Below are 19,527 nucleotides of genomic sequence, written 5' to 3'. Positions count from 1 at the left end.
ACTGTTTAATGGAATACTAAACATCCTGCAAATTTCAAGATGGATTTGAAAAAAGATGCAAGGCAGAAGCTTGGAAAACAGAAAAAAATGTAGAATTCAACAATAATAAGGGCTAAAAAAACAAAAGGACAACTTAGTAAATGAGTTCTGCATTGGAAATAGTAAATCTTGTCTATTAACGAAACAAGCAACAGCTTTGTAATTAACATACAGAATTTTCTCGTTAAAAAAGCGGATACTCCAGTGATTTTTGCAAGGGGGAGTATGAAGGATACTTCAAGAACTAACCTACTGAAATTAAGGTTGCAAATAGCAGGTAGCTTCACAGTAACAGAGCCTGTTTATAAATTATTTAGACTTAGATGTTTACATTTGTATAAAAATCTTTCAACTGAAGGAAAAGAAAATCTGAAATACAGAAAGGCTAATAGTGTATTTATATCATTTCAGCACCAGATGGAAGAGACTGCTTTTTCCAAACAGGAAAATTCCTGAGCATCACATTAGTAGCAATGTCTCCTCTGCAGCAATTCTTATTCTACAGAAAATTTAAAAATGTATGATGCCATTAACCCTACTAGCGTAACTTCCGTTCAGCCATGAGTCAACAGCAAACCATGAGCTACAGAGTCTTCCCCCACCTGCTTGTACAGTTTTAACACCACTAATTCCTCTATTATTGAACAAGATAGGAGGGCCATCTGAGTTTTACAAGTTTGTTGGGTTAAAAAAAACCACACACGTTATTTGATATTGCATTCCTTTGATATCCTGGAGATAAATGGAGAAAGCAGAGTAAGAAATGATTTTTCAATACATCTAATCCATCTTTCTGCTACAGAAAGAAACTTCTTTCTGTTGCAATACTCAGCTCTGCTGGGATCACCTGTTTCAATTATAGCTCAAAAAATATAATAATGAAAGCTGTCATGGTTTTATGATTTCTTTTTATGGTTCAGTCCTGCAAATATTAATAAGATGAACAATTTTGCCAATCACAGACAGAAAACCAGCTTAAATACCTCAAACTGTCAAAAAGAAACACAAAATATTGAGCTACTGACCTGTGATCCTCTGGGTCCTCGTTTGTGATCCCATTCAGAATGCCCCATGAGCTTTAAAAAGAAAAAAAAAAACACAGGTAAGTGATAAATCGCATTGATTGGCTTTAATTGAAACATTCACACTCTAAATAGATTACAAATTGTCTTTGGAAAAACAAACAAACAGGTTTACTTTTATGATTTACTTCACACAGCTTTTAGCTTCATAATGAGAGTGTTACTGTAACTTTGTACCTGTGCAGTCAGAGCCAAATCACACCTAGCATCATCTTGAGCACAACACTGCTCATGTCAATAACATTCCCACTATTGAATTCATTAGACAAATGTTTATGATTGAACTGGCAAAAGGAGAGATGACATATCAACAATGAGATCACCAAAACCAGTGGACATTTGATGAAGCAGAAATGCATTTTTTATACCCAGCATGAAAGTCACTGACAGCTTTAATTTTGTCTCACCACTGAATTTTTCTAGAACTTCTCAAGGTAATAAAAGAGGTACATTCCCTAAAGGAAAACATGTCAGGGTTATTGTATAAAAGAGAAAAGCAAAGAGACAGTTTAGAGATGGTGGGTTGGTTCTTGTGGAAATTAAGATTTGTGATGGTATGCAGCTCCTCAAATTAAAGAGAGGTATTAATTATGTTCAATTTCATCTCTCATTCTCTGCACAACCCTACAACAGGCTGTGTTGTGAGAAGTTCTCAGGCATTGGATTGCATATTTGGACCAATCTATAGAAAAAAGAATTTGTCTTTCTCCATCTTTTTCTACTGTAATTCATAACTGTATACTAAGACAGGTGCTCACTCTCTTACTCTAAGCAGCATACAATTTGAATACAACAGCTCATTTCATATGTGCCACAGCAGAGCAAAAGAAAAGGAGAGAATACCCAGTAGGCTTCATGACTGCTTTATGTATCCACAGATTATGTCCAAATGTGAACAGCTGACAATGAAGATATTCTCAGACCTGCTGAAAAAGTGTGGAAGCACCAGCGAGTGCCCAGGAAGAGCTGCCATGCAGTCTGAGCCGCACAGTGCTCAAGTCCTGCCTCTCAGCGCTCTGTTGACACACGACAGCCTACGAGCTGACTGTTTTACAGCTACTCGGGGATCTCTTCTTGGTAATGCTTTTCCTTACTCATACAAGTATAGCTTAATGCAAATATAAAAATAGGATGATAAAAACAGGAGGGTTAATGTGACACACAGTGACTTACAGTCATAAGCATTTTCTTCTGTGTCCTTCCCCCCAACACACCTTCCTAAAAGAAGCATCTTCTCCCAGATTAGAGGTATGAAAGGAGACTTACAACCTATGCTTATTGTGAAACATCCTTTCAAGACACTCATCCCAGGACTAAAGAGATTAAAACTACTTTGAAAAAAAAAAAGGGGGGGGGGGGGAGAGGCATGGACATCTCATATGAAATCTGTATTTTCTCCCTCCATCAACTGTTCCTACACATCCTTTTCTTCTTTTCTGTAAATTGTTACTTATGATTACCTACCCCCACAATTGGAGACAAACCACACATGCAGATAAGCATCAAAGATCAGAAATGTCACGCTTTTTTTTTTTTTTAACTTGGTACAGCCTTGTGAGTGACACCCTCATTTTAATGAAATTCCTTTCCCATAGCCTGTTGACGGAAATACTGGCTGTGCCAGGTTTCCCTGTTTGTTTCTCCATATTGTTATGTTTGCTCATTACTGCATTAAACACAGCTTTAATGTTTATGAAAGCTGGCCTCTCAGTAAATAACCATTGCACAAAAGCTACAAAGAGATGCATCTAGCAAAGGCTGTATGCCTCACAGAACCTTTTCCAAAATCCTCATACTTATTCTTCCTCCCTGTCTCCTGCACCTCTGTAACAAGAAAACCTCTTCTGTGTTAACTACTCAGCCCTACAGGTAGGGCACCTACAGGTGCCCTACAGACCTCTGGCACATACCACACCCTCGAAACTCGATGTAGCATGAGACCCCACTGCAACGGTTTTCATGCTCCCACCTTTGCTGAGTCCACAGTCCATGAAGAGCAAAGAACTGTTTAACTACTGTCAACAAAACTAAGCAATGCAGTTAAGAGTCAAGCTTGGAGTAACCATTCCCATTAGAGGAGGTGGACCAAATGTAAGGCAGCTCCCCATCCAGCCAGTCCCAGGAAACCAGGCTGATGTATCAGGGGATGTTACTTGTGATCACCACCAATTCTCAAGCCCAAACCCAGTTTTCTGAAACATACCATCTTCTCTAGGCATGGTTCACCCAGCCTGGTCCTCAGTTACTGCCTGGTGCTTCGCATCGCCCCAGGAGTGCCGTCCCGCATTTCCCTGGCCCCATGGGCAGCCCCTGCTCTGCCCTGCTGCTCCTCATCCTATACGTCTTCCAGGGGCCTTTTGTCACAGGTCGGATATGGCAGCAGCAGCTAATATTACAGCAAAAAATTAGTCCGAAAGCTACAATAACTAGTCCTTCAGTCCTTTCTCCACCTTTCAGCATTTAACTATCAAAACCAATTACTGAAAAGAGGCCAAAGTCATCAATGAAGCAACCAGTTATAAACTCATCAGGACCAATGGAGTGAAACCTTGCTTATTCTGGCAATGAATCTGGCACCACTTTATTAGCAAACTGCTCATTCTTCATAGCAAATGACACAAGCCACATTTCATTTAATTTCTTTACAAACGTGCCTTTGTGGAATCAGACGTGTTTGTGTATTTGCTGATGGATCCATTGCCCCTAGTGTAAAAGAATTTCAACATCATTGTTCTCTCTTTGCATGTCATGTACTGTGCCAGTATGCTCTACTGAATTAACCCTGTGGTTGTTACCTGCTAAAGTGGTGAACTAAAGGAAGTAAAAGAGGAGTTATAAGACACTATGAGACCTTGTCAATTCTAGGCAGTTTTCAAGCATAGTCATAAAATGCATGACCCTATAAAGCCAACTTTTTCATACCATTTTTTATAATCTACTAAACCTTACTTGGCTTTAAAATATATTTCTTCCTCACAGTCTAGAAAACACTTTTCATCTCATGCTAGAATGTTCTTGGCATTTCTGCAATGGTCCATAGTAACCAAGGAGTGAAGGAGGAAAAAAATAAAATAAAGAGTATATCACACTTACAGAAGAGCCTCAAGTTTTAAGACAGAAAATAAACACACAGAGCTGTTGCAACAAAATCTCTGCCAGGCCATCCTACATAGGGACGATTGTGTAGGTATGACACCCTTTACCTCCACAAGCCACACTATCCTTTACTTCTGAAAAAAAAATTATTTGAATAGAGCACAACATCCAGAAAAGAAGGAAAGCAAGTATATCTGACCTATAAGGCTACTCAGAAATCATGATTTCTACAAGCTTTATAGAAATCAAAAGATGAAGAAAATGGTATTAAAAATAATAACAATAATAGTAAGAATAAGTCAGAATCAGAGAGAATGCACATAGTCCACTTGAGTCAGAGTCAACCTTTTGAAACCAGAACAAGAGAAAGAAATATTATTTAATTGGTGTGTGCATGAAAACATGGAGACAGACATAAAATGCATTTGGAAGTAGAAGGATTTATGTTGATCATTAACAGAAGGGTTTGTTCCAGACCCCTCCACTTCCTCCAAAAACTACCAGGAATTTATTTGGTCCAGAGAAATGGTAAATGATCTCATATCACCCAATTACTTTTCTTTATTATTCTTACTGCCAGGCCACTGGAGCTAAGCATATCAGCAGCAGAAAAGGAGGGATAAAAACAAAATCAAACTTCCACATGCTTGCATGCGTGCAGTCTGTCTCACTCAGAAGGCAAGCATCTACTTTGAATTTCATCTAAAACAGTCCTGGAAACCGAGCTCTGACAGTTTTAACACCTAAAGAGGAAGGCAGCTCTCAGCAGCAAGAAAAACTCTTGCATGCTTTAGAATGCATAAAAACAGGGGCTTCACAGAAGCCAACTAGTTTGCTCTACCCTACAAACTGACTAATGGTTCTCTAGGGAAAACAGCCTCTCTCCCTTCCCAGCTGAGTATGAAGTTTGGGACTGGAAGGAGGGCAGGAACAGGGAAGACCCTAACACCAAAATCATAGTTAGAGAGAGAAAAAGAGAAGTGAAACAGAGCTAGCTCACTCGCAATATGTAGGGTGGTATCCTGTGCACTACAGCACAGGCTTTTTCTATAAACACTATAAAGTCAGCCTCATGGCTGTAAAACATATTTTATATATAAACCACATGTATGCTAATGCAATGGTACCTGCAAAGGAATATGGAACAGTAAGAGAATCTGTCTGAAATACCCATGCTAAAGCAAAACAAAGACATTTAAAAATTAGCATCTTCAGCTCAGCTCCCACTCTAAGTGCACTTCTTCTATTTGGTGATTTAGTGAAAGCCCCAGCATATGATTACATAAAATTCTCAACTTTCATTAAAATTCATAAGCCATATTTCTAAGCCTCCTCAGTATTAGAGAACTGCAGGGAAATGTGAGCCACACATACTGCAGAAGATCTAAATACATAAAAAGACAGAAAGTAAAGAATGACAAATCAAATCTTTATAAACTGGGTTTTTCTAGGTCTTGTTTTTCTCTTAAATCATCTTTTCTGGCCTAGGTTTTGATTTTGGCACTCTCGAACTGATAATACTGCTAACTATGCCATGGCTAGAAAAAAAAAAAAAAAAAGAGAGAGAGAGAGAAGAAAGAAAGAAAGAAGGAAAGAAGGAAAGAAGGAAAGAAGGAAAGAAGGAAAGAAGGAAAGAAAGAAAAGAAAGAAAAGAAAGAAAAGAAAGAAAAGAAAGAAAAGAAAGAAAAGAAAGAAAAGAAAGAGGAAAGGTATATTATTATACATACCTTCACAACCAGGCACAAATAGGAAGAAAATAATAATAATAATGGCATTTAAAATAGGAGCACATATATTCTCTCTTTGGAAGGGGAAGGAGACCTCAGTAACAGAATGCCTTTGGAAAACCACAGGGTTTCTGTATTTGAGCAAATACAATACTGAACAGAGTTTTATTAGAGAGAATGGGCAGATCTTTTCATGTTAAGTACTTCTCAGAACCAATAAAGCAGTAATACTTAATGTTTAATAGAAAACTTTAAACCAATTCAGACTCTACTTTAATTCTATACGGACTACAGAGTCTACTGCTCTGGAATTTTATTTAGATATACATTTACAAATATACAAACTTTTTATCACTATAAAAATAATTAGATAGTGGTGACTATGAAAGATGAGTACAAAGCAAAGTACAAGAATGACAGAGAAACAGGTCCTTTGTCCCATCTGTGACTGCAAGCCAAACACTTAGCATCCAATATTCTCTGTTGAACTGGCTGCAATAGGATAACATGAGCTCCCCCCCAAAAAAATGAGAACCAGGAAAAAAAATAATAAAATAAAAAAGTCTTTTTACCACTTCTGAAAGGATTTAGAGCATTTAATAACAGCAAAATTAATCACCAATGATCTTCTCAGAAGTTTTGGCTTAGTGACAGCCAGCAGTTTTAAGAGTTGCTTATAATTCGGAAACCAGTGTCCGGAAGAGCTAGATAGGAGCATCCAATCATTTCACAGGCTGGCACCTGGCTTCAACCTTTGCCAAAGAGCAGATCCGGAATTTAAACACAAGTATAACATCTTCCCTTTTTGGAAGAGATTTTGTTGAATGAGCATGTTGAAGGTGTGAAACAGTGTCTCACTGTTGAGTTCTTTGACACTGCCTCCTTACAGCTTGCACTGAATGGTGCACAGTATGATACATATTCTCTGACCGAATGAGTATTAGCTATGTCTCAGGCCGGATCCCATTTCCACTGGTAAAAAGAAACTGTTTGTTACCAGCATGTAGGCACAAAATGTTCGAGATACATTTCTTTTTCAGTAACAAAAAAGCACAAATTATTTCCTTGATCGTATATTAGAAGAAATATTTATTTTTACAAATATGGAGGAGTCAGGTCATACAGAAACTAACAGTACTTTTTGTACATGCTGTTTTGAGTGGGACTCCTGACATTGGATAGGCTGATCCCTGCACTCTCCTGATAATAAATGAAGTGATTTACTGACTTGCCTATCTTAGGAAGCATCGCTTTGGTGTGGACACCATCAGCAGGAGAAGTTAAGCAGGCAATAGCTGCTGAGATCCAGCACTGGTAGGTCCCTATAATGTAACAGGGGAGCAGCCCTGTGGCTGCACCCACCGCCTCCTCCATCAAATGGCACAGCTGCAGTTTGCCCTGCAGCATCCACAGCATCAGAGACGTCTTCCTTGCTGTGTGGTGAGCATGAGCATACACAGGCACGTGTAGGCTAGGACATACTGATAGCCAAATGCTCCAATATTTGGAAAAACAATCCTTTTCCACCACTGCTTGCCAACTCCCAAGGTCAGCTTCAGCACGAGACATCAGAGTTACACTGCTCAGCCAGATATGTGAGCTGTGCACTCGCCCAATCGCATCCTCTGGGTATGCCATTAGTGGGAAGGAAACTCTCCACCCAAATGCTCCCAACGCTTCTCAGTCCTGCAGATCATCAAGGTCAGCCCTGTTTTTGAGGATGGTTAAAAAAACAACCAAAAAAAAAAGCCCCAAACAACACAACAAACTAACTAAATGACTAAAGCAATGAAGGAAAAACAGCCTTTCAGCTGATTCCTAACCAAATAAGTTGTTTCAAAAGTTTGTGGGCTGCTGGACGACAGCTGGAAGCAGAGAGATGACTTTTAAACTGAGGCACAGCCAGAGAAACGTTTTGCTTTGAATCTTGGCACTGCTGTGAAACGGAGGCAGGGGCAGTGAGGTGGAAGGATGGGTCTGGAGCATCACTGCAGTGAGCAGCTTCCCCGCAGGAGCAGCCCTGTGTGGGTGTGGGGTGAAACCTCCGAAGCTGGGGTCCTGGTGAAGCTGGCAGCCGTGGAGGCAGCCACCTCCTTGACTCCTGCAGCCCCAGGAAAGCCTGACTGGCAGGCCAGAGACTGGCAGCTAACTGCAGCATCACCAGCATCAGGAAAAATACAGGCATCAGGCAGAGACTGTCGGGGCAGAGGATGTGATGCAGAGCCATGAGCGGAAGGGAAGAGAGGAAATATGGCACTGTGCAAGCTACGGCTAAGGGGAGGTGGATGGGTGCTGTGGCAGAGGAGAACAACCCCAAAGGCAAGAGCTTGGTGAAGAAACCATCCCAAGCACTTACCCAGGGACTCTGCTCCAAAGGAATAAAAGGCATGAGATCATATCTGGCGCTGGGCGAGACAGCAAGAGAGACTACATTTTTGAGGACTTTTCTCATGGCAGCATATGACCTTTTAAAATATTTCCAGACAATAAACTGCATCTGACTTCTTCAGGGATGATGGCCTCCCTGCATGGGGGCAGGAGGTAAGGAGATGCATGGCACAGCAAACTGGAACAGGCAGTGGTGGCTCGGCGGGCAGTTGCTGTGCCTGTTGCTTTATGCCATAGCCTGAAATGAGCAGGTTTAACTTTCGAGAGCGTGAAGTGAAATAAAAATTGTAGGTGGGAAAAAGAAAAGGCAGGGGAATATCCACCTCCACACCCTGTCTCTGGATTTATATAAATTTTTGTCACAAGTACTTAAACAGATGACAGTAGTAAAACAAATCCCCACAGGTTTCTGTTATTTTCAGTCCTACTATTGAATTCATCAGTTCCCTATTAATCTTTCATACATCAAATTTATGTATGTATTTATGATTTTAAACAGTGGGTTTTGGAGGCAGAGCTGTAATAAACTACAGAAAAGAAATGGATATTTTTCTGTTATTATTTTTAAAGAAAAGCAACCATTTTCATTTAACCTCCCCCGGACTCCTCCCTCCCCCCTCCTCCCTCCCCCCAAGGATGGATGCCATACAAAGAACTTGCAGATGTGGAACAGATTTCTTCTAGCAAAGGCTTCCTAAGTCAATAGCTTTATCTGGATATTTAAACAATTTTCATAATGAACAAATAAAACAATTTAAATGATCATAAGTAGATTTCTTATCCACTTAAACTGATCTGGGGGATGAATAATCGGCATGTTGATCTGGTGGCCACATATTCAACAAGCCAAAGCAATCACCAAATTTTCCATTTACTCACTTTCCCATTCTGGGCACTGTGATGAAATCTAAAACCCTAGAAAAAAAATAGCTGTTCTGGTGAGATAAAAATGATTATCTGATATCCTCCTGCCTTAGCCATGGCCATAATTCACTGACAGTAACACACAGAGGATTCCTTGGTATGGGGATGTCAGGACAACACAGCAATATCAAGTCTCCTAAGTGTAGCAGCAAGCTGGCAAAAGAGCAAGAATAGAATGTTAAAAAGATGAAAATCACTATTTAAACCTTGCTTACTATTCAAAGTAGACACGTTAAGTCCCTGGATTTCAAAGCTACACAGTCAAGTCCATTCTGGTGTAATTAAGTTCCTCAAAAAAGTCAGGAAGCTTATTTACTTTTTTTCCATTGGGAATCATTCACTATGCATTAAGAACCCCAGTCACAATACCAAACCTGGCACAGGCTTGATAAAGCTAGCTAGCTGCTGTAGCAAAGTCAACATACATTCTGAAATATTTTTTTTGGTATCTAATGTCTTTTTTTTTTTTTTAAGGAGTCGAAATACTTCTATCAGAAATCCACTGTATAATGTATGTTACAAATACCACTTTCCCTTTAGTGCACTGTTTTTCCCCTCATTTGCCATCTTTTCTGAGATTCCAGTTTAGTATTTGCACTTTCTGTTGTTACTCAACACAAGCTGACTTGCTATTCTTTGTTGTTTATCTGTGAACAAGGGGATCTCTGCTTCCAAAGAAATTAATTCCTTGAAGATACAGGGGACTCTTTTTTTTTTTTTTTTTTTTGCATAGCAACTACAAACACACTGAAAGAGCAGGAAGACTTTTAAAGGATTTTCAGTCAAGCTCTGAGTATTTTAGGTGAATCACCCAAAATACTAACTCAAAACATGAAAGGTCATATTGAAGGCAGCTGAGTCTCAATTAGTTTAATCAATGCACTAAGCTAACAGCTGACCACTCTCTGGCACACCATGTAGAAATAGGAATTTCCCAATACAATTCCCACTGGCTAAGTGTCTACTTCATTGGAGAAAAAGAAAAAGAAGAAAAAGAGAAAACCTTGTTGAACTGACATCCTTATTGGCAGTCTCAGCAGGGGAAGAAAAAAAAAAGAAAAAAGAAAAAAAAAACACCTGAGGACTGAGTAGGTATAGAAGCTCCACCAGACATTTACCCTTCAGAACTGGTTCCTCTATGAGGGAACCGAACCCTCATAGGGACTTCCGGGCAATGCTGGAAGCGTCAAGCATGACTTTCTTGTGTCTCCACGCTGCACATCCTTTGTGCATACAGGATGGCGTTTCGGCATGGCTGTCAACTCAGAACCCCTCACCAGAGCAAAAAGACACTTACAAGAAGAAAGGTGATGGACAGGCTAAAACCCCCAAGTCCTTTGGCCTGAGAAACCAAATGAACATCGCGCTGCCATTACACCCACAAAACCAGAAATCCTGTAAGCAGCAGAATTCAGTAGTTTGAACAAACTAGATCTCTTCTACTACCATATACACTTATTGAAAAGGGAAAACCAAACCTTGCATTTTTAATTTGGCAACCAAATGTCTGACTGGCACAAAACACAAAGCATAGTGATCACAGGAATCTGCCCTTGGTGAGGCTAAAATAGGGTGGGGCAGAAAGCTATAAACTTAATTTCTTACAGTTTCAGCAGATAGTTGTACTGAAGCATATTAACCTAAATGGCAGGATGCTGAGGGATAGATAAGATTTATTAATAAAAACTTTCAAGACACGAAGAATGCAGCTTCTCTTGAGCCGGGGCCCAAAGCAAGTAACCCAGCAGTGCCTTCTCCCGCCTTGAGAGCAGTGCTGCATCTGGCCAGGTGAATCCTCAGCTTCCAGGACTGGCCTGGAAAAGAGACAGCATCACTCTGCCAAAGTTCATTCCAGCCTGATGCTCACACCAACTTCTTCCATTAACACCCCATTTTCTTAGCTTTGAGGTTTTACAATGCAGAAGAATAGCACTGACATTTCAACAGCTAGATCCCAGCTAACAAATGTCCTAAAATTGTACCATACAGCCTGGTAGCTTACTAAAAAACCTCAATGTCAAAATTCAAAGTACATTCAGTTTAAACACACCCTTGGGGGGATTTTACACTAACTACTTTCTATTTCAGACTATTCACTTTAAGCTCAACCGGCAATGCTTCATCACTCATCCAGGAAAACTTCCCTCTCTGCCACCCAATCTCAATCAACCTGCCAAATTAATTATCACCCTGCATTTGTCTATTGCTAAGAGGGGGGAAAAAAGCAAATAGATGAATGTAGCAGTGACCCGAGCAAAACTGAATCCTCTGAAACAGAACTAATTAAATCAGCTCAGTGATCTTCTCCCAGCGAGACATGCTTCACCCACCCCTTCCACAAGCAGCCTAGCTCCCGCATCTCCTCCAGCTGTCCTAGGCAGGGTGCTTGCATGGGGCTCAGATGCCTATCCAGCAGCAAACCAAGGATCTTTTCTAGTCATCCATGTAACCACAAGGTTTAAAGAGAGAAAGAAAACAAAGAAATAAACAGAAAATTCACCATGATAATTTCACACGGACATTCACACGAAAATTCCTGGCCCCAGAATTTTTCAGGCAGACGACACTAGGATTTGATTACCTCCCACAAACTTAGGGGATCAGAGGCACCAAATGTTGGTGCTTCACCGGCTGAGAGAGCTGCCGGAGTGAGGAGGTTCCTCCCTCAGTACCCCAGTCAGGCCTCACACCAGAGCTAGCAGGACTAATGTAGAGAAATGACAGAGTATTACCGCCGTGCATCAGACATCAGATCTTGCACCACATGCATTGCTAACCTAGCAAGCCCACATGCATGTGTGACTGCAGCATCAGTCACCCTTCTGATGCTCATGGGACCAGCTCAAGGAAGGAAGTTACACACGCTTTAGATTTCCCATCCAAAAAAATTCAAGTGATAGTCGGGCTGAAATGCATGTAAAAGTACATTTGGGCTGTAAATTTCACCACTGCTGGAAACAGCATCATTTTTATTGCAGTCATGATGTTGGACAACATGAGAAACCTTGTACCAGCTGATAAGGGCATGTCCGTGCACTGAGAACATCGAAAGCTCCCCATGTGGGACAGCAACAGAAGCAGCCAACTCTTCTCTCAGCAAACTTTGCTTTCCATCACTTTTCTCTTTATGTAGAACACATCCAGAGCAAGAGCAGAAAAGGGAAAGGCATCTCAAACAGGGCAAGAAATGCAGGATGACAGGCCCACTTGGGGAACAAAAAGATGCTAGCATGGGATATCTTTACTGGGTATTTACTGGGGAGTTGCAATGCAAAGTCAGTCCTACCTTGCTTTTCTTTCTCTATGATTTTTAATACGGTCAGTGCTTCTTTAGATGGCAGGCACATCACTAATGGACATCAGTACTGAAAGGCACTGAAATGGGGACGTCTGCACAGGATCCCTGTCAAGTTAGGTGAGGCTTCATGCGTAGGAGCCCTGACAGTGCCCTCCTTGATAACGGTGCATAGGAACAAAACAACACACAGAGGCAGGACTCTGAGTAATCTCTAGGTAGGTGCCTACACAGGCAACAGTTTGGCATTCACACCCATCTGCTGCTCCAAATCACACACACGCTGTCACACGTGCTCTTCCCCATCTGGATTAGAGAAATACTGGATATAATCAGGCAAAAGTCAGGCACAGGAATGCTGGGCTCGTGCTGCACAGGGGGGAAGCATCAGTCAGCTTCTCCTCCTCTAACGGGACCAGTTTCAGTGGAGATTTCTGGAAGTCAAACTAGATTTTCACAATGGCTGCATCATTTTCTGTGATTTCAAGTCCTGCCTTTCAAACCAATATGACTCTTCAGAGGTTTTATTTCTAAGATTTTATTTTAAAAGTAATAAAACCATCCACGTTGTCTTAGAGGGATGTCATAAAATACATTCCCCTGCAATGTTGTCTGCTAGTGTTTAATTCCACGTGGTCACCTGGGCAGTGTTTCCATAGCGTCACACTACTGTCAACAGCAAAACCAAAGCCCATGAGAAGTGCAGTCTCTATTGTGGTGTTTGTGTAGGGGATGTATTGAATACATGCTATTTGGGGGTGCCATGGTGCAGATGAAAATACTGGGTGCTTTTCTACAGTGAGTGAGAAAGTGGCAGGGCAGGGTGAAGGGGAGAGGGACCCTCCGTAGGAGGGATTTTGAAGTAGGAACACAGGGATAGGCTTGAGATGTGTGACTGCTCCTGGCTCTCTGTTTTAGGACTCCACATTTGGTCTGTTAAACTGAATCGCTGGAACATTTTTTGTCAAAGGAATCTGCTATTGAGGAAAACCATCCTTTTGAGTAAACTACATTTGTCAAACAGGCTTCAACGAAATTAAGTAGCACTTCTGTGGCTGCATGTCAAAAAGCTCTATCTATTCAAAATGGAAAGTTCAAAAATTTCCTTTCTTTTATATGTATTACTTCCCCCTACACCACTGGACCTTTTTTTTTTTTCCTAGAAGCTTATTTCTCACATAATGACTTTGCGTGTTGCTGAGATACACTTCTAAAACAAACTTGATCAAAAAAGCAGTATTTCCTCTTTCTATGACAAGCTGTTCTGCCATCACTCAGAAACAGAGCTTTCCTTTCCATTAAATCCCATTACGATTGCTTCAGCTCCTTCCTTTTTTTGCTGAAAAAGTAATTTAAGTTTCTTCTTCCTGTGTCCCAAATATTTTTCTTTCATCTTTGTATGTTCAACTTGTGTAAAAATGCTATTTTTCTTCAGCAGAACTGTTATTTCAGTAGACCCTAGTATACATCACTTTACCCTAACCACGAGAGTCCAGATGGAAAGGTATTTATGTTTCTAGCAAAAAAAAACAAAACAAACAAACAAAAAAACTCAGAACTGCCAAGTGCTAAACAGCAGCACAGATCTGGTTCTATGACTATCATAAAGAGATCTCTAGATCTGTATTGATTACAGATGCAGTCCTAATCCACTAATGCTAGCAACAACATTTTCATCAATTCAATGTGGCCTGGATGTTGTCCTTTGTTTTTGCTCTTATGCTTGGGAACCAGACCAGTCTTCCAGGAGATTAGGTTAAACACAATTAATCTGACTCTGTAAAACAGCTTTGAGTCTCTCCCTGCTATTATATATCAGCTGCAAATCAGATAAATCTTAGCAGCAACCACTTTTAAAGCACTTAATTCCAGACCACCATACAAACTTGTGGACCTATGTAAGAAAAAAAAAAATGATTTACCTCCATTTCACAGATGGAGAACTGAGGCATTTACTCAGCACAGTACTGCAAAACTGGGAACAGAAACTAAATACCTTCAGTTCATGAGACCAGACCATAGACTTCTTTTTGACCTACTATTTATGTCCAAGTTTTTTGGGGGGGCGTTGAGGGCATACACCAGGGAACAGAATTATTCTCATGTTCAGTTGCCAGGAGATCTTATTGCTCTTTTGGAAAATGTACTGTTCAGCCCTCTAAATATCAGAGAAAGGACAGGCTTCAAATATCAACAGTCTTCCTTTTTAAGAAAGCACTAAAGTGGAATGGGAAAGACAGGAAAACTCAAAGGATCAAAAATAGTGAAAGTTTCTGCCCTATGCCTGTGGCGGGACATGCTGCAGTACTCTTTACTCACTTAGGACTTTTGTTACAGAAAACTACTTGAATGAAGTTAAAAAAAAAAAAAAAAAAAAAAAAAAGGCTGTGTCCCAGACTTGACCCGAACCTTCCCCAGGCTTTAAAGATGTTGAAACCACTTCAGCTGCGCACCAGGATGCGGAGATGAACAGTGAGAGGAATGGACGGAGAGCTGAAATGCCAGGAGAAAAAAGCATCCTCATGAAGCTTTCCAATTTACTCATCAAGATCAAGTGATCATGGTGCATGAAGCATCTCTTGTACGAAAGTGTTCTCCACAAGAGCTCCATGAATTGGAGAGTATTTTCTCTCTTCCACTTTCTATTTTTTTCCATGCAATTCTGTTTTCAAGATGAGAAATGGTGGACAATTGCATTTTACTTAGCTTCTTAGCATCAACACAATTATGACACCAGGAACTAAACTGTGGACTCGTATGTTGAAGGCACAGCGCATGTGCTTGCACACCTTTAGCATGCTCAATGGGTCTCTGATTGGAACAAAGCCTCCTTGAAGGGAAACCAGGGCCACCAACAACCTTGGTTCAGGCAGCAGCAACAGAAGCTGAGAAACAGATGCTTTATGAGCTTGAGAGAACTGCAGAAGAGAAGAAATAAATAATAACTTCCCTTCTCATACCTAAATATAGAACATAAACAAAAATGTATATATCCTAAGTATTTTTCCTAACCTAATACTTTTCTTCCCCCACATCCGCCCCTTCCCCCCAGCACACACAGTGTGGTCCTGGGACCAGTGTTTTCATTTGTTCTCAGTGAAAGACAGTTCATGTTAAAACACCAGTGCTGGTTAAAGAGAAATTCAGAAAGTTCAGGGTGGACAGAGCAGCTGCCGGTGTGAAGCCAGTCTGATGGGAGGAAACTGAGTTTTTACCAAGAAGTTATACAAAAGTGAATATTCACACTAGAGAGAAAATGCCCTCCTCTGTGGCAATCTGCAGCACGGATTTGAGGAAGAAATGACCACAAAAGAGCACAAGGGCTTTGAGGCAACACCCCTCTAAAAGCATATAATGACATGCTTTGTTGGCCCTACGACTAAAAGTGGGGTTCAGTATCCAGATGCATAATGCCACCAGCATTTTCCACAATATTAAATACATAGGTTCAAGAAATAAGGGGATAAAGATACACATAATTCCCGCACATAGAAGTAAAGCTCAAAATATTTGGAACCTCCTACTACAGTCTTACTAAATATTCTCATTGCAAGTTACAGAAAATGCATATGATGATTTTCTGCAGTTGTACAGATTATATCTGAAGTGACATTAATTCTCAAAGCATTTCGTGTTTTCTTAGAAATTTCAGTTCCTGGAATCCGAATTGCAGGGGGAAAAATAGGAAGAAAAATGAGGTTTCTAACTAACAGAACTGTAAAGGAGGAAGCAAATAAAGACAAGGATTGAAAACTGAGGGTTTGCAGCTGCTCCAGAATGCACAGGGTTGCCACTGCACCGGTGGGAAAGCCCCCAGAGGGCAAACCTCAGCTCTGCACAGTATCTCTGAACAGTAGATATGGTAAAACATAATAAATAAGCTGCATCCTTCCACTCTGCAAGGAGGACAGGCAGGACAGAACAAAATGCCAGAACTAAAGCAAGAGATTGCTAAAAATATCTTTATCTCTCCTTCTTTATCTCGGGGGCCAAATTATCTCAGATGCTACTTGAGAAGACAAGCCAATGCCAGCATCAGAAAGGTCAGAAAGCATGTGAAAATTTACCCAGTAGCTTATCCAGTGCCTAAATAGCTGTTATTGCAATTGTACAGATTAGCATGAAATTCCTACTGCCTTGCTGCAAAAATATATGCTAAGCCTTTATTTGAAGAGCTTGAGAGAGAGAGAGTTAAAAATATGCGACAGGGATACCATAGCTCTAATATTAATATATGTGAAGTATTTGCCTTTTTATTTTTTATTTTTTTGCCAGTGAAATAGACTTCTGATCATTTATAATTGGCAGAAAAGTGATTTCAGGCTGTCATGAAACAACTCACAGAAGAAGAGACTAATTCCTCATACCCAGAATGCAAAGAGCACCTGCACAGAAGCAAAAAACATGACCGGTAGACCTAACCACAAGAATTAAAGCTAGGTTCCATCAACACTGAATTTAAACTGAATTCACTGAAGATTTCATTTTGCATGCAAGTACTGGAGGGGAAAAGGACACCTATAAGATACCAGAACCTCTTGTTTCTAGGGAATATCTAGGGAAAACAGCATTTCATTTTTGTTTTACTATGTAGTGTTGGAGTTAAACATTTGAAAAAAAAAAAAAGAAAAAAAAAAGATTTAAAAAAAAAAAAGCCAAACACTATAGTTTCAGGCTCTGAAGTGTTTACTGACCCAAATCTGTTTTTCTGCTGTTGTGGTAATGAAACTTCATTTACAGAGTATTTCAAAATATCCATGCTTGCTTTTTCTATTGGAAAAAAGCTGCATTTGGAAACCTTTCCTGAAATGCCTCCACAGCCTTCCTTATAAACCCAGTCACTGGGTACCTCTTGATTTAATAACAGTGGCCAAACCTCAGCACCTCACAGGTCAGTTAACCCTCCTGAGGCCACAAGGCACCAGACATGCACCGTCCCAGTGCAAGGCTGCACCTGGCGAGCTCGGGATGCTGCAGGCTGCTTTGCGGCTCTGCTTCACCCAGCAGCCCTCCTGCCCACCCTTGTTCCATCCCAGCACAGGAGCCCAGAGCCACATGTGTGCCACTGTGGGAGCATAGGAAAGGGGCTTGCTGGGCACAGGATGGGATGGGATGGCAATGTGTGCAAAGAGCGTGGCCATAATGACAAAGGACCCAGAGGATTTCATAGGATGTAGATGTCAGGGAGCAAAGACAGAATGAGGTCAGTCTGATCTATGACCCAGGGAGCACAGCAAGCTATATCTAGGCCAACAATTTGCTGTAATCTTGTTACTTAATGGGAGGCAGAAGGAGAATAGGGAATATCCTTGGAGCTCATACAAGAACCGAGCAATATGTGCTTAAAAGCAGGCTTGAGCAGGGGTACAAACTTAAATGACTCTAAGCCTCAGCACAAACACTTCAGCTAGCTAGCTGGCAGTTCCTGTCACATAGCAACAGAGTGGTGCAAAATGACTTGGGGACTGCGGCTGTATGTTCTTCTGTGTGTGAGTTGCACCTTGCCAGCCATCTTCCGCCAGGATCGCACTGGTGCTGTGCCCTCCTGTGCGCAGACTCACCTCTGCCCAGGGACCCGGGTCTAAAATAGATGCCTTCATCTTCATGGCCAGGATGGGACAGAATATAGCTGCAGTTATTCCTGGAGGAGTCTTTAATTTTGATTACCATCTAAGTTAATTTCCTAGTAGGAGGAGGTTGGAAGCAGGATGTCAACTTTCTTGGAAGAAAGAAGGAAAAGAAAACAACAAACCCCAAACAGAAATGTACTAAGAACATGGCAAGCAGATGGCTTGTTTTGCTCTATGTGGGGGAGTCATAGGTCTAGGATTTCATACCAGGGAGGAATTTCACTTGTACAGATATCAACAGAAAGCCTTTCTAAGGCTGCTTATATGCTGGCTTGGAGCCAAACATCTCCTGTGTGCATGACATGCGTTTGATGCCGCGGCTACTCTGCTCAGTGCCAGCTCACCCTGTGCAGCTGTGAGCTCTCCACCTGGCTGGACACAACAGCAGCTCCAAAATAACACAAACATGCAGATGAGTGCCACGTCGTAAAGGTGGCTTGTCCTGCATAAATGCACTGCCTGCTGCTGTGGCTAAGGTGTGGCAGAGGGATCATGCATTTGGACTGGGAGGTAGGCTTACCAGGCAGGAAACACATTTCCTCTCCATCTCTTAATAAGAGAGTGGAGAGTCTTCTAACTCTCCCCCTTTTAATTAATATATATCTTGCACAATGAAGAGCAACTCTACAGAAAGATATATTTACAGAAAATCTCAGGCTCTCCCAAGTCTCCATGATCAAAAGCGAACAACACCAGGTATGCCAGGATACACCAGGTATCCGTAACTGCTCAGTGAGCAGAAGCCTTCTCTCTGCTTTTTTGTTTGTGGTGGTGGTGGTTTGTGTTTGTGTTTAAAGGCCACCCTGCTACCATGGGATACATCTTTAAATTAAGCAAGCTAGCAAGAGGCAAAGTGGCCAGATGAGGCGCTCCATTCTTCTTCACAAAACTCCTCCTTAGCTCCTAAGTCCCAGTGGAAACAAGAGGAAGCAGTAGTTTCAGTTTAGAGGACAACCCAAGGGACCAGCTGTACCAGGGTGCAGTTAAATTTTTTTTTTTTGGCAGATCCTGGCTAAGACCAATAGAAAAAGACTGTCCCACTGATGTGATAGAAACGGGCTTGAAGGTAGCAGTGGCTCCTTACTCAACTAGCTAAAAATGACTCTGTTGAGAAAAATTCCATGAAACAACTGCACAGTGATTCAGTTGTATACAGTTGTCTGCTCAGTTCATGAGGTGTGTGAAGCACAGCCCACGCTCTGCAGACCCAGCTGTTTTGCCTTTTGCTCTGAGCCCTCTTTACTTGCGTAGGGGATCCTACCCCTTCCAAGAAGACAAAGATGAAAAGCACCCTGCACGTCACTTGTGATGCACCAGGATTTAAAATAATAATCAACAGCAACTCA

The 19,527-nt window shown here is 41.2% G+C and overlaps 1 protein-coding gene across 1 annotated transcript in view; it reads right to left on the bottom strand.

Annotated features, from left to right (window-relative positions):
• The window catches only part of PDE3A (phosphodiesterase 3A), a 257,664-nt gene that overhangs the window by 95,053 nt on the left and 143,084 nt on the right, over positions 1-19,527 (bottom strand). Inside the window, exon 2 of the mRNA XM_040564288.1 lies at positions 1,065-1,115. Coding sequence (XP_040420222.1) covers positions 1,065-1,115 — 51 coding nt within the window. The remainder of the gene's footprint in view (positions 1-1,064; positions 1,116-19,527) is intronic.

The sequence above is a fragment of the Cygnus olor genome, chromosome 1, assembly GCF_009769625.2.
Source record: "Cygnus olor isolate bCygOlo1 chromosome 1, bCygOlo1.pri.v2, whole genome shotgun sequence".
NCBI lineage: Eukaryota > Metazoa > Chordata > Aves > Anseriformes > Anatidae > Cygnus > Cygnus olor.
The sequence above is the reverse complement of the archived record's forward strand: the minus strand, read 5'-3'. Positions and strand labels throughout refer to the sequence as shown.